Source organism: Procambarus clarkii, chromosome 39, assembly GCF_040958095.1.
Source record: "Procambarus clarkii isolate CNS0578487 chromosome 39, FALCON_Pclarkii_2.0, whole genome shotgun sequence".
In the NCBI taxonomy this organism is placed as follows: domain Eukaryota; kingdom Metazoa; phylum Arthropoda; class Malacostraca; order Decapoda; family Cambaridae; genus Procambarus; species Procambarus clarkii.
The window spans coordinates 14,144,723-14,160,403 of NC_091188.1; the positions used below are offsets into that span (position 1 = coordinate 14,144,723).

The 15,681-nt window shown below is 43.6% G+C and overlaps 1 protein-coding gene across 1 annotated transcript in view; it reads right to left on the minus strand.

Annotated features, from left to right (window-relative positions):
• The window catches only part of LOC123760413 (SH3KBP1-binding protein 1), a 120,774-nt gene that overhangs the window by 86,606 nt on the left and 18,487 nt on the right, over positions 1-15,681 (minus strand). The window contains 2 exon segments of the mRNA XM_045746097.2: positions 976-1,069; positions 11,745-11,927. Of these exon segments, the coding sequence (XP_045602053.1) occupies positions 976-1,069; positions 11,745-11,927 (277 nt within the window).

Sequence of the window (15,681 nt, forward strand, 5' to 3'; positions counted from 1 at the left end):
GGTGCAATTTAGGAATTTATCAAATTTTGGTACATGCATAGGCTGCACTGAGCCTACAATTGTGACACAAATGCTGCATTAAATGCCCGAGCCACAAATCACTAAAAAATTATTGACCCGGCTAGGATTCGAACCCATGCCTCCTAAGATCACCCCTGCCCCCTTGTCCCAAGCAAGCATGGTATTGCAACCATCTCACCAATGATCATCTATAAGGATTGGTTTATGCAGCACCAGAATTTGATTAAAAACTACCTAAATTGCACCATAAGTGCCGTCGGGGGTTCGTTAGTCATGAAGCTTATTGACTAATTGGAACTTGAAGCTTCCCGTCAGCAATTGCTTTTTTTTATTATACTTATTCTTTCAAGATGTGTCTTACTGAACCTATCTGGTAAAGTATTAAATATATTTACACGTAGACAATAAATTAATGAGTTTTCTAAGATGACTTGGTGGAGTCCAGGCCTAATTTACCTGTAAGGAAAGAAAGAGCTTAACAGAGAAGTGCAACAACATACCTGTACAGACATTCATGCCATTTCCACCCACATACATTTCTCAACACCCATATTTTATTTTATTTTTCACATACACATTACTGCCTTGTTTTAACTTAGCAACCCATATTCTTAACCCATTATTCTTTGTCTTATTGACTTCAGATGTGCTTGAGCAGATCCACTGTAAGTAATAATAGTTTTTCTCATCATGGTCGTAATTGTTCATCTTTTGATATGAAGCCATATTTATTAAACTCAGTTTCTTAATTTGTACACATGGTCTATAAGGTCAAATGCAAATGAGAATAGAAGTAGATTGCAAAATTTAATACAATGTTTTTTAATATGGTCTTTCACATTTATGTATTTTACTACACACATGCTATAATTAAAATAAGCAGAACAAATACTGTATTGTGAAGGAAGATGTTACAGGGCTTGGACACTGAACACCTAAAAATATAGTTCCTACCTGTAACAGGTGACAAAATGTGCATAAGCAACCAAAATCCAATTGTGATGAGCCTTGACCATCCGAACCCGTAAGGGATCTACCCAGCTTGACCCTAGATAAAATAAATAAAACCTGTTAGAACATTTGTGGGAATATATAATTATTGAAAAAGGAAAATGTGTAAATAATGCAGACAATGAGTCACAATAACATGGTTAAAGATATGAAGACTAAACCACACACCAGAAGATGAGGAAATGACGACGTTTCGGTCCGTCCAATATGGTCGGATGGACTAACATGCGCTATAAGGCAGCACATATTAGTGCGCTATATTAGTCTGGGGCTTCAGTCAATGGAGTTCTGCCTACCGGGAACCAGAGTCAGAACATGGCCCAATCAGAGAGGCACAGGGAGCAATGACCTAATGAGACCCTCCACCCCCTTGTATTTGGGGGTATTCCTTGTCTGCCATCAACTAGGGTTAGGCACCCAGAAAGGTAGGCATCTCAAAACAAACCCCACATGGTAGAAAATGCAAAAACCCAAGACTGAACAGAGAAATAGAACTCCCCCAAAAGAAAAGCAAAAGAAAAAGGAAAAAGGCAATCATCATTCACCGCCACTGCGCCACTTGTCCCCGCAGCCCTCCGCTTCCCTGGGAGAGGGAGGGGGGAAGCCCCGGACCCAAGCGCTGGCTCCACACACCTCAGTTTGGAGGCTGAGCATCAAAAACAAAACCGCTGACTGGTTTGTCAGGCAGCCTCCAGGCTCACTCAGAAAATGGCGTTTCATAACATTCAATGTCGGTTTTCTGTGGGGAGCCCCTTCGGCTCCCTAGAGCTACATAACCAAAGATAAGTAAGAAACCAGTGTTGAATGTAATGAAACTCCATTTTCTGGGTGAGCCCTGGAGGCTCCCTGGAGCTATCGGGCTAATGTGTTATATATTAGACCGGAACATTAGTCTATGGAGTTTGACCTACCGGGGACCATGAGCCAGAACCTGGTCCCCCTCAGAGAGGTTGCAGGGAGTAATGGCCCTGGAAAACCCCCGTGGTTGGGGGGTTTTCCTTATCTGCCATCGACTGGGGATAGACACCCAGGAAGGTAGGCATAACAAAAACCCCACATGGTAAGAAAAGTACAAAGAAAAACTGAACAGAGAGGTAGAACTCCCTCCAATCACAAGGAAACAAGCAAACGTCAGACTCCACTACCACGCCACTCGTCTGCACAGCCCTCCCCTCCCCTCCCTGCGCCAGATACCCAGCACTCCAGTTCGTAAGCTAAGCATCAAACATCGCAAAAATCGCCGACCGGAGGGAGGGAGGGAGGGAGGGTTGCCAGGGAGCCTCCGGGTCTCATGCAGAAAATGGCTTTTCATTACATTCAATGGTGGTTTTCTGGAGCTACATAACCAAAGATTAGGGAAAGAGGGACATAACTGGGAGGCAGCCGTCACAAACTTCTCGTCCCAAAGTTGAGACAACTGGGTGCAACCTGCAACCCAAAGCAACACAGGAACGCCCAGGAGCAGGAATATTAACCAAATAACGGGCGGCCAGGACCCTGTTCGACCTTTAAAATCCCCGTGCCTGAATATCAGCCCAAGACCTGTTGCCAAACATGGCAGCCAATGCAGCAACTTCCTAATGTCATGGGCACGAGGATAGACTTCAGGCTGGCTAGACTGAATAACCTTGCAGACGACCTGGGAGACCCGAATCCAGGAACAGGGAAGGAGGGAAACTGCTGAACCGCTCAGATAACGATGGAAAGTCGCAACCAGAAACAACACATGATGCACCCCTAGCCAGACCAACCAAGCATCAATGACCCAAGGACCCCTCTTGAAAGCAGCCGTCTAATTCTTTGCTAGAAAAGAAGAAGGCTGCAACTGAACAAACCTACCACCAGGATCAAAAGAGCAGAAACCCCTTGCACCAGAGGAGAACATGCAGCTCCCCGACTCGACCCCCAGAGGCCAATGCCAACAGAAATAGAGCCTCGGAAAAACAATCTTGAACTGAAGAGGACCACCACAAACCGAGGAGAGAAAAGATAGGAGAGCACCCCTGTCCAAGGACCAGGACGACTCAGGCGGTGCATGAACAGGCTGAAGGTGAAACAAAGTATAAGAAAGCTTACGAAACGGGGCAGAAATGACATCCACCCTGAACTTAAGCTGGAGCAGCGACACCAGTGCCGAACAATACGAGGCGACAGTATTCAGCATAAGATATCAGTCCTGAAAGAGCCAAGAAAGAAAGGACAAGGCAACCCAAACAGAAATAGAAGTCAGCCAACGAAGAGAGAGGAAATGGTGAAAAGACCGTCAAGACACTTCATGAGTAGTTCTCACAGGGCACTTAGGGAAGGTAGCCCCATGCACATGCAGCCCTTAGTACACTATAATACTCCTGGCCACTGTGACACAAACAGCAGGAAACACCACAAGTGCACAAAATCCAACAAGAATCGACAACAATCCCAGAGCACTTTTAGACACGAACTGAGATGTGAAGATGGCGCATGGGTCCAGGGCTCCCCTCCTCCTCCCAAGAAGGAGAGGGCTGCGCAGACAAGCGGTGAGGCGGTGGTGAATGACGATTGCTTGTTTGCCTGTTTTCTTTTGTTTTTCTTTTGTGGAGTTCTATTTCTCTGTTTGGTCTGGGTTTTTTGCATTTTCTACCATGTGGGGTCTGTTTTGAGATGCCTACCTTTCTGGGTGCCAAACCCCGGTTGATGGCAGATAAGGAATACCCCCAAATACAAGGGGGGTCTCCTTAGGCTATTGCTCCCTGTGCCTCTCTAAGGGGGGCCAGGTTCTGGCCCTGGTCCCCGGTAGGCAGAACTCCATTGACTGGAGCCCCAGAGTAATATAGCGCATATCAGTCCTATAGCTCCAGGGGAGCCAAAGGGGCTCGCCACAGAAAACCAGTGTTGAGTGTAATGAAATGCCAACTTTTGGGTAAGCTCTGATGGCTCCCTGTAGCTACTATATGCTGAGAGGGTACCATCTGCTAGGTTGCAACAGCCATGGAGCTCAATAAGCTTACCAGAGACCAGTGTCAAAATCTGGCTCACTAAGAGGTACAGGGAGTAATGACATCTATTTTAGCCACTTCTCCAGGAATTAAATCAGAAAGTCAGTGAATCAAAACAAACCACTGCTGGCTTCCAGAGAGACCGATGCCTCAAAACCCACCTAAAGAACTCCCCCAACTATGTAAACGAACGACTGAATGCTCTTGGAACTAGCAAAAGCTCATTCACCCCACTTTCTCCACTTGTTTGGGGAAAGGGGGGGCAGTAGCTCACTGCCAGTCAGCACCTAAGCCCCAGTTCTACAACAGATGTAGGCATCCACCTAACAACCTGGGAGGGAGGGGGATCAAAGAGCCACAGGGAACCACCCAGAAATTGGTCTTTCATTACATACAATGCTGGGTTTCTAGGGAAGGCCCCTTATAGCTCCCTGAAGTAAATTACAGACTGAGGAGAAAAATAATTTGGAACTCAAGTTTTTCCTCCAAGTTCTTCCTCCTACTGTACATCTTCCAGATATTCCTTTATCCTCCTGTAATCCACTTTCCTATAGTCAACTCTCCTTTCTCAATCCTTTTAGGCCATAGTCACAATTTTAAGTTCGATCATGTAGTCAAAGACCAGAACACAATGATCACTGGCTCCTTGCCATGTTCCAAATTCTCGATGTCTTCCTCATTCTGGGTTAAAATCAGGTCTAATAGGCATGGTATATCCCCTTCTCTTTACCTTGTATCTTCCTTCATATGTTGGGTTAGGAAATTCCTGTATACTATCACTAATTTTGCTCACAACATTCCTTTCCCACCATGGGGAGTCCTTGATTCCCAATCGATCTCTCCATGATTTAGGTCCCCCATGACCAGCCGTTTCACTCTCATTCTTTAAGCTGCTGTTGCTGTCCTCTGCAGTTCATTTATATATACAGTACCTTGTTTTCATCATATTCCTGTCTGGGCCTTCTACTATTTGGTTGGGAATCGTAGATTATCATGATCACAATCCCCCTTCCCATCTGCTGTCAGTCCTAAGTAAGGAGCTTGTGTTTCCATTAGTGTCCTGATTTCCTAGTTCCTTAACCACTGCACTGCGCAAAGCACCTTTAGGCGCTCAGAGTTGTGCTTTTTGTTTTTTAATTTGACTATATTTTAATGTTTTTTAATGTTTTCATTACTATTTGTGTTTTGAAATGGAAATAGTTGACTTTGCAAACATTTTGACATTAAATTTACCTGAGCATTTGTAAAAATAACAAAAATATGTCCTTGACAATTGCACCAAGACGTTTTTACCGAAAATAGGTGAGCAGTGCAAGGGTTAAACTTCCATATCCGCTTTATTAGGAGTTGGACTAGACAACGTCTAGTCCAACTCTCCCCTCCTTGTCTCTGTGTCCTTTCTTTCCTCATCAACTGATAGTCCCCTGGAATAATTGTATGAGAGGTCACATCATTTTAGTTTCCACTATTGAAATTATGTCAGTATCTGTTTCATTAACCCTTTCTTTTATTTTCTCTCCTTTACTGGATACCACATTAGCATTGGTGTACAATACCTTTAGACTTTTTTGGAAACTCTTTTTACCAGAGTTCATAAATCTCTGTTCATTTACTTTCCTTAGTGTGTGCTGCAAGTGAAAGATGTATGCAGTCCTATCTCCAATAAGTGGTTGAGGCAGGAAATGCCTTGTAATAAGGATTAGAGGCTGAGGGGCTCTGAGACACAGGGGTCTTGGCAACCAGGATGGGTCTATGTCAAAAGGGCATAGTGGGTCTGAGAGGCACAAGGGGGCTGAGAGATAGATAGAGGCTGAGAGGAAGAGGGATGTGAGGGACAGAGAGGAGTATGGAGCATGGGGTGTGAGAGGCAGAGAGGAGTTTGGAGCATGGGGTGTGAGGGGCAGAGAGGCGTATGGAGCATGGGGTGTGAGGGGCAGAGAGGAGTATGGAGCATGGGGTGTGAAGGGCATAGGGAAGTATGGAGCATCTGGGTATGAGGGAAAAAGAGGTTTCAAGAATCAGGGATGTGCGTTGGGCAGGGTTGGGTTTGAGGGTAGAAGGAAGGATGGGAGTGGGACAACAGGAAGGATTTTAACCACTGTGATGCACTGAGTTTATTGTGAAATTTTCCCTGTGCGCATGAAATCAAGTGTTCCCCCAAATTATTTTTCATTTGTAAAATGATAAATTCCCTTCCCTGAACATGTCTATGTAAAAATAAATACCAAATTCCACTTACTTTGGCTGTGGGGATGTGGACAAGGTGCGCTGTGACGTCATCAGGGCCTGGTCACCCGTGTGTGAAGCTCCCAGACACGGTCTTGCTGGCCATTTAGGCACCGGGAGTTGCCACAAACATATTTTCAATTATTTGTTCTATGTATTTCCAATGTGGTTTTATTTGTTTTTTTATCGTATATGATGCATATTTGTGTCCTTTACAATATGTATACAGTAGAATGTTTATAATGTTCCATGGAACTGTGATACATATGTCAGTAATGTGTCCACAATAAATGTTTATTGTTGCAATATTACTTGTTAAAAATTCACTAAAATTACAATATGTACAGTTTCATACACTATTTACACAGTAACACACTGTATTACACACTCAGTACTTCGAAAGTGAGTAATAATCAATGAAGTAGTCCATGGAACACAGCGCGACTTCACTCTCGTTGCACCAGGAACAGATAAATTTTCGCTTCCTGTTTCTTCGTTCTCTGTGCTTACAAATAACGCACTCATGTACACCCTTTGCTTTAGTACTTGTAGGTGGTATGTAGCCAAGCTTGTAAAGCATAAGGTAGTATTGAAAAGATTATAGGAAAAGATGAATTTGTAAGGTAGTCTTGAAAAGATCGCTTTGTAAGGTCCCACACAGGAAGAGATTCAGTGACCCTCAAAGAGTGTTAGTCAGTCTGAAAGAGATTCAGCTATTGTTGAAAATATCTATGGAAAACACCATCATGGAAGCCGCTAACACTGTTCACCTATGCTACTTGTATCAGATGCATCATCACTGAACGCAGAAAACGATTCATCTATGTATCATGTATATAAATTGGAGATGGCATAGGTGGGTAAAAGTGGTGCTCAGAGCTACAACTGGATACACTCGCTGTATCGTCCTCATAGGTGCTGCATCACTTGCATCTGACCTTTGTGTTAGGTCCATATTGCACCTAGCTTCACAAATATCATGACCCTTTTATTCTTCAAACAATAAGGTTTGAATTTCACCGACAGAGCGCGACCTTTTAACAACGCGTCGGATAGGTGTTTGGGAGCCAGAGGTGCATGCGCCACCCATGGGTGCTCACTTGGTATTAATTCAGCTAGTAGCCCTAGGGCATTCTGGGAATTTTTTCCAAGATGGCTGCCCCTCACTGGAAGTCCTAAGAGTCCATTTCGTACACAACCAACCGCGAACACATTTTGAATGGGTATGAAAAAATCAAAGAGAGTTTTCTCGGTTGGTGCAGTTTCCCACTGACCGAGTTTTCTCCGTTGGCGCAGTCCAGTAGTTATGGGCAGTGAAGAGGTAAAGGGAGGAGAGAGGCTGGTGGGGGGTCACACGGTGGCATAGTCATACGGGAGCCAAGGTGCAGAGGGGAAGGGGTGCAAGGAGTTTGTGGGTGGAAGGGAGGATAGGGGCAGTGAAGGGTGAGGTCATGGGGAGATGAAGTATTATGGGGTCATAGGGACAGGAGAGGAAAGGGACTAAAAGATGAGAGGTGATAGAGTGCAGAAGGGGTAAAGGAGTTGTTGGGGTTAGAAGGGAGATGGAGGGATGGGAGGGCTGATTTAGGGAGTATGGGGGTTGGGAAAAGAAGTGCTGGGACAAGGATGGGTCAGATCATGGAGGCATCTGTTGCCACATGCAGGTCTCTTTGCCCTCAGCTCTTGTTGCTCCTCCTTGGTCATGTATTTGTCAATAAACACATTGTAATAACCTTCACTGCCCTTTAGTAAATGTTTGTGCTTCAATATGTAGTCCACTGCCTCCTCATTGGAGAATTGCACTAGACCAGGACTATTTCTGGCCCCATTATAAGCCCCAATTTGGTGGTTTAGCTCAATCTCGTTTCCTGCCATCTCGGCATCACTATTTCCTAATCACTCGCCTATTTCAAACTTTTCAATATGTATTCTTTCCTGCTTTAATGTTGCATTTGCTTCAAGTAATCCATGGATTATATTTGACAGCCTCCTCTGCAACACTTAAATGCTGGTTCTTACCTCTCAATGTTGCAGTCCTTACTGAGTATGTATCCTTTCCTTGACTGTCATTTCTAGTAATATTGCCTACATTGCCCCATAATAGAGCAATTTTCTGAAGTTGCTCTTCCAATTTCTGTATTCTATCCTTGTTGTCTCCTACACATTTGCTGGCTGTCTCTTCCCCACTTGTTAATCCATTTCCCACTAATCCGATCTCCCCATCTATGTTATATTTCTTATGCCTTCCTCATTCTGTCTTGTCAAGTCTTGTACATGTGTCTTCCCACTATTTCCTTGTCTTCCTGATTTCTTCCTTAATGTAGTCCTTGAGCACCTGTCTTTCCTTCTCCATCTCAACCCATATTTGTTGAGATAAATGATCATTCTGAAGCTCTTTAATAATTAAGCAGACAAACTCCATCAAGGTAAGCTGAAATTTTGTCACTAAATTCTTTCAATAGTGTTAGTATAGAACTGAATTTGTATGTGAAAATCCTCTAACCATGTATCGTGTATGAGGAAATACAAATTATGATGGTGGTGGTGGTACAACTAATTGTAAATACAGTACTGTATGTACATTTTTGGACACTTGCAGTAAGAATTTCTACTTATCCAGATGTCTTGCTTATATGGCAAGAGCTTCTTCCCATAGAGGCTGGGTAAGAGAGAGTACTGTAGTCAGTACTACAAGTTTCATGCTAATTTTAAATATTTCTCTTGTTCCTTGTAAATCGTCCGCTGAGTTGTTTGATATTTTGAGGATTTGGTCTTTGTTAACCTGCCAATTGTAGGTAAGGTTTCTGGATGCTTTCCCAGTGGGGGTGGTGAAATGTCATTTACTCTCTGCACCTCTTTTTGAGGGGACCAGGTTTTGGCTCTAGCTAACAGTAGGACAAACAAATCTTCCGTGTCTGATGTGACCCATTTGAAAAACGTGCATTTAGCAAGATAGCTCTTCTTATACTATACTACTCACTTATTTATCCCTATCTAACATATGGTATCTGTGCACAGGAATCAACGACTGCAAACTACCTCAAGTCTACCGTCACAAAGCAAAAATCTATCAGATCTATAACAAACTCTGCCTTCAGACAACACACAGCCACTCTGTTTAAATCCCTAACATGCTAAACATACACACACTCTCTTGTGCTACTTACACTAACAAAACTTCATTCCTAGATCCTAATCCCAATTTAAAACTCTTCCTTGGTAGAGGTAATGGAACTCATGAGCATCACACCAGAAATAAATATCTTTTTTATATTCCTAGATCCAACGTAAACCTGTGTAAACACGCCATGCAAATAAAAGCATCCATTCTATGGAACCCAATCCCTGATGAATAAAAAAATTATCCAACCTATGTCTTATTAACCACCGTGCTGCACCGAGTTTATTGTGAAATTCCCCCGGTGCGCATGAAATAAAGTGTTCCCCAAAAATTCTTTTTTCTTCATAAAATGATAAATTCCCTTCCCTGAACATGTCTATGTAAAAATAAATACCAAATTCCACTTACTTTGGCTGTGGGGATGTGGATAAGGTGCGCTGTGACGTCATCAGGGCCTGGTCACCCGTGCATGACTCGCCCAAACATGGTCGCGCGGGCCATTCAAGCACCGGGTGTTGCCACAAATATATTTTCAATTATTTGTTTTATGTATTTCCAATGCAGTTTTATTTGTTTTTTTTATCGTATATGATGCATATTTGTGGCCTTTACAATATGTATACAGTAGAACGTTCATAATGTTCCTTGGAACTGTGATACATGTGTCAGTAATGTGTCCACAATAAATGTTTATTGTCGCAATATTACCTGTTAAAAATTTACTAAAATTACAATATGTACAGTTTCACACACTATTTACACAGTAACACACTGTATTACATACTCAGTACTTCGGAAGTGAGTAATAATCAACGAAGTAGTCCATGGAACACAGCGCGACTTCGCTCTCAGTGCACCAGGTACAGATAAATTTTTGCTTCCTGTTTCTTCATTCTGTGTGTTTGCAAATAACACACTCACGTACACCCTTGGCTTTAGTACTTGTAGGTTATATGTAGCCAAGCTTGTAAAGCATAAGGTAGTGTTGAAAAGATTATAGGTAAAGATCAATTTGTATGGTAGTCTTGAAAAGATCGCTTTGTATGGTCCCACACAGGAAGAGATTCAGCTAGCCTCAAAGAGTGTTCATCAGTCAGGAAGAGATTCAGGTATTCTTGAAAATATCTATGGAAAACACTAACATGGAAGCCGCTAACACTGTTCATCTATGCTACTTGTATCAGATGCATCATCTATGTATCATCTAAATAAATTGGAGATAGCATAGGATTGCAAGGGTGACGCTCAGAGCTACAACTGGATACGCTCGCTGTATCGTCCTCATAGGTGCTGTATCACTTGCATCCGACCTTTGTGTTAGGTCCTTATTGCGCCTAGCTTCACCAATATTATGACCCTTATGTTCTTCATACAATAAGGTTTGAATTTCACCGACAGAGCGTTATCTTTCAACACCGCTTCGGACAGGTGTTTGGGAGCCAGGCGCGCTTGCGCCACCCATGGTTGCTCATTCAGTACTAACCCAGCCAGCAGCCCTAGGGCATTCTGGGATTTTTTTCCAAGATGGCTGCCTCTCACTGGAGGTCCTAAGAGTCCATTTCGTACACAACCAACCTCTAACACATTTAGAATTGGTACCGAAAAATAAAAAAGTTTTCTCGGTTGGCGCAGTTTCCCGCCGACCGAGAATACTCGATTGACGCAGTTAAGTGGTTAAACAACAGAACCAAAAAGTACTTAATTTCATCCTCATAACTTCCCACCTTGGGCTACTAACTCACATTGTATCCTGCGCTTCACACTCACCCAATTTAGTACTTAAGATAAAAAATTTCATCAGTATAATCTATTGTATCAATTTATAAAAATTCTGTTACAATGTACCTATTATTACATTTATTGTTAGCTTAAGGTCTTGCTCAAAATGCTATGCAAGAATGTAACAATCATCAATGTACTGTATGTACAGTAGTTGACCAGACCACACACTAGAAGTTGAAGGGACAACGACGTTTCGGTCCGTCCTGAACCATTCTCAAGTCGATTGAGAACTGGTCAACATACTTCAGCCACGTTATTGTGACTCATCGCCTGTGTATGTACAGTACTCTCATAACCCAATGTACTTTCTTTAAGTACGTAGGTAAGTAGGTAAGTAAATAGGTAAGCAAGTAGGTAAGGAAGAAGGTAGGTAAGCAAGCAAGCAATTAAGTAAGTAAATAAGAACAGTAAATATGTAAGTAGGTAAATAGATATATAAATACTGTAAATAAATAAAAAAATAAAAAAATATATAAACCTGTTTTCTTACATAAAATGCTGAGCTTTTTTTTATAGATACAACATATCAAACAGATCTAGAAATAACAATTCCTTGAAATTTTTATACCAAAAATGAAGGTATAAATTATGAATGTTTGACGAGTTACCTGGAGGTCCGGCATTATTCAAAACATTTATTTCATTCTTGAAGAATTTATTGAGATCAGCAGAAGAATTCCGCGAATGCCTGAGATCCATGGAGGGCGTTCTGGAGTGTGATCTGGCTGCATGGCTGCGAAGATCACTTGAGCTACGGGACATGTGGCCAGGATACACACCATTATGAAGACCTGGAGACAGATGTGACATGTTAGTTAATTAATTTTGTATGCGAGATACTAAATGGCATAGGGATATGATGCCTCCCACCACCACCAGTATGTGGTGCAATCAGACCTTCCAGGAGAGACTGGGCTGGGGACCAATCTTTTCATAGTCTTACCCTTAAAAGGTCAAATGGGCCTCTGATGTGAGGCTAACACATGAAAGCAAAGGAAAGCTTCAATGGCTGTGTGGAAGATTATAGGAACAAATGCAGGATATGTTGAATGAGGCAAAAGATTTTAATGAAAGAAAGTGTGGTGTGCTTGGTTGTGTGAGAAAAACTGAAGGGAAGTGAGAATGAAGAAGGAAATGGAATAAATATTGTATAACTAGAGTGACCAAAAATAAGAAGTGTTAATGAAAAGTGATATGGGACAATTGAATGGCTTTGTGTCTTGTAGTTCAAAATGTTTGTGTGAGAGATTAAGATTTAACCCTTAAACAGCATAACTGGTAAATGCTGACATCCCCATGGTGCACAAGAAAAAATTCATCTTTGAATGTAATGAAACGTTAATTTCTGGGCGAGACCTGGAGGCTCCCTGGAGCTATCCAGGCTGATATTAATGTATTAGACCCTGGCGTCAGTCAAAGCGAATAGAGTTCTTAGGCCTACAGGGAACCACGAGCAAGAACCTGGTCCCCCTCAAGACACACAAGGAGCAATGTCCTATGTCTGTCATCGACTGGGTCAGGCACCCAGAAAGGTGGGCACCCCAAAACAACCCCTATCTGGATAAAAAATTACTACTGAAAGCTGAACTGTTGGACAGAACTCCCCAAACAAAAAATGAGCTAACGAGCATGATGTCACAACTGTCACCAAACTCCTATCTACACAGCTCCCGCCACTCCCTGGGAGGGAGAAGGTGGTGCACCAGATCCCCGTGCTGGCTATCCACACCTACAGTTCTGCCGACCGGAGGGAGGGTTGCTGGGGAGCCGCCGGGTCTCACCCAGAAATGGGTGTTTCATTACATTCAACGCTGGTTTTCTGGGGGAAGTCCCTTCAACTCCCCGGAGCTATTTAACCAAAGATAAAACAAGAGGGACTTACCCGGGAGGTGGTCACCACTCGCTCCTCAACTCGAGGTTGAGACAACTGGCTGCAACCGTCGGCCCAATGTGACACATGCCCGACTAGGGCCTGGAACAATGACTAGGTAGCGAGCGGCCAAGACCCTATTTGACCTCAAAGACATGTTACCAAAGAGGGCAGCCAATGCAGCACACTTATGAACGTCATGGGCACGAGGACAGACCGCAGGCTGACTGGACCGAATAATCCTGCGAGATGACCTGGGAGACCCAAACCCTGGAACAGGGAAGAAGGGAAACTGGGTCAACCCAAAGTGCGTCCCTGGCCATTGAGGCAGTGGCGCGCAGGTAACGACGAAGAGCCGCAACCGGACAAACACATTATACACCCCCGGCAGAATCAAGCATCAACGACCGAAGGACCCCTCCGGAAAGCAGCAATCTCATTCTTCGCCAGAAAAGAGGGAAACAGCTGCAAATGAACAATCCTACCACTAGGACCAAAAGAGCAGAAACCTCTGTGCCAGAGAAGAGCATGAAGCTCCCCAACCTAACGCCCAAAGGCCAATGCCAACAAACCAAGGAGAGACAAAAAGAGTGTACCCGGTCCAACAACCATGATGGCTCGGGCAGTGCATGAGCAGGCCAGAGGTGAAATAATGCACGAGCATTATAATGAACAGAGCAGAAGTAACATCCACCCCGAACGCAAGATGACGCGGCTGCGCCAGTGCCAGCACGATACGAGGCGACAGTATTCAGCATAAGATGATGGTTCTGAAACAACCACGAAAGGAAGGACAAGACAACCCGATCCAAAACAAAAGAAAACCTATGGAGGGTCAAGAAATAATGGAAGGACCACCAGGAAACTTCATACTGTCGCCGAGATGAAGCATGCAGGTGGGACACTGTCAATGATGCCACCTGCTCACCATACAAGTGGTGATAGACCCGCATCAGAAAGACCCGACATGAAGACATGAGATGATCGAACCAACTACGTAACGGGACTGGCCCGATCTTCTGAAAGAGGCGGAGCTGTGGGAAGACCCTCGGGTTCGGACACCGAGCAAGCAGCGCCTGAAACCAGGGCTAGGCCAGCCAACAAGGAGCCAAAAGGACTACCCTCCCCTGGTAAGTCTCCAAGCAAGCCAGGACTTGCAAGGTACTGCTATCTGGGTTATCCCAAAGCTACCAGGCAAACAAACTAAAAGCTGAACCTGTGATGTGTGCAAGCAAGGGGACCTAGCATAGGGTCAACCACACACACAAAAGCACAACGTTTCTAGGGGAACAGAACTGGTTACTTTGCATATATCAGACAGCTGCACAGTACCTTGCTCCCCAGCCAGGAAAATTTTCTTATGGGAAAATTCAATTGGTTGGCGCATTCAATTGGTTGGCGGTTGAAACTGCGGTTGGCGCAGTTTCTCACCAACCGAGTTTTCTCAGTTGGCGCAGTCCAGTGGTTAATCATAGGAAGTACATAGATATACAGTATATAACACAGGGTAGCAAACTCTCTTACTATTATAAACACACGAAAAACCCAGAGTTGAATGTAATTAAATGCCTCTTTCTGGTAGAGCACCAGTGGCACTCTGAAGCTGTCTCACTTGAGATGGCTCCTCACTACTAGGTCACATCAGTCACAAGAGTCCTGTTTGGCCTTTCAGAGACCCCTCACTGGGAAAGCATTCAGAAAGTCAGCAAAGTTTTACAGAGAACAAGCAAAATTCATAGAAAATGAGGACCAAATCTGCCAAACAACTCTGCAAACAATTCACAAGATATAATTAGTTCTCTCTCTTACCTAGATCAAATCTGTTAGTATTGATAGCCACCACCACCTGACCCAGAAGTCCATCCTACAGCCGGCTCCAATGGTCAGTCTGGAGCTGATGGACAACACAACAATGAGCATGGTAGGAGGAAAAGGAGTCAGGAAGCCACTGCAGCTCAACCAGGAAGAGGCATCTCATTACAATTAATGCTGGATTTTAAGGAGGAGCCCCTTAATCCCTTAACTGCGCGGCCTCCAAATATGACACCCCCCCAGTGCGCAGGAAATAAAATCTCTGGAATTTTTTTTCTGTATTTAAAGTGTTAAAAACCCTTCCCTGAGTAAGGATATAGTAACAGAAGGTCGAAATTGTAAGTACTTTAGCTGCTATGGGGTACGTAAGTTTGTGTGTGACATCATCATTTCCTGGTCGCCCGTGGCATACGCCCCTGGGGCTGGTAGGGCGCTCGGGGCAGGATGCGCGAGTTGCCACGAATATATTTTTGTTCATTTTCTGCGCACAGTTCCAAATACATTTTTATATGCTTTTACGTGCCAATCCTATGTATAATGAACACGTACACTATATTATGGCAGTAGAACATCCATACTGTCCGAAGACACTGTGTTACGTGCATGTCACATGTGTACACATATCTGGCACATATTTCCATTGTATTATGGTAATTTATGTATATATACAGTATATTTACACACTATACACTATCAGACACTACATACATTCACCATAAACACACTCAAAACTCCACGAGTGACAGCTGCCACACCCTCACTCCTCCAACATCTTACTCGCCAACATTGTTCCTCCCACCATACTGTTATTGTTTGTATTACACTATTTACACATGTTAGGTATACCTATCTACATGTTTTAT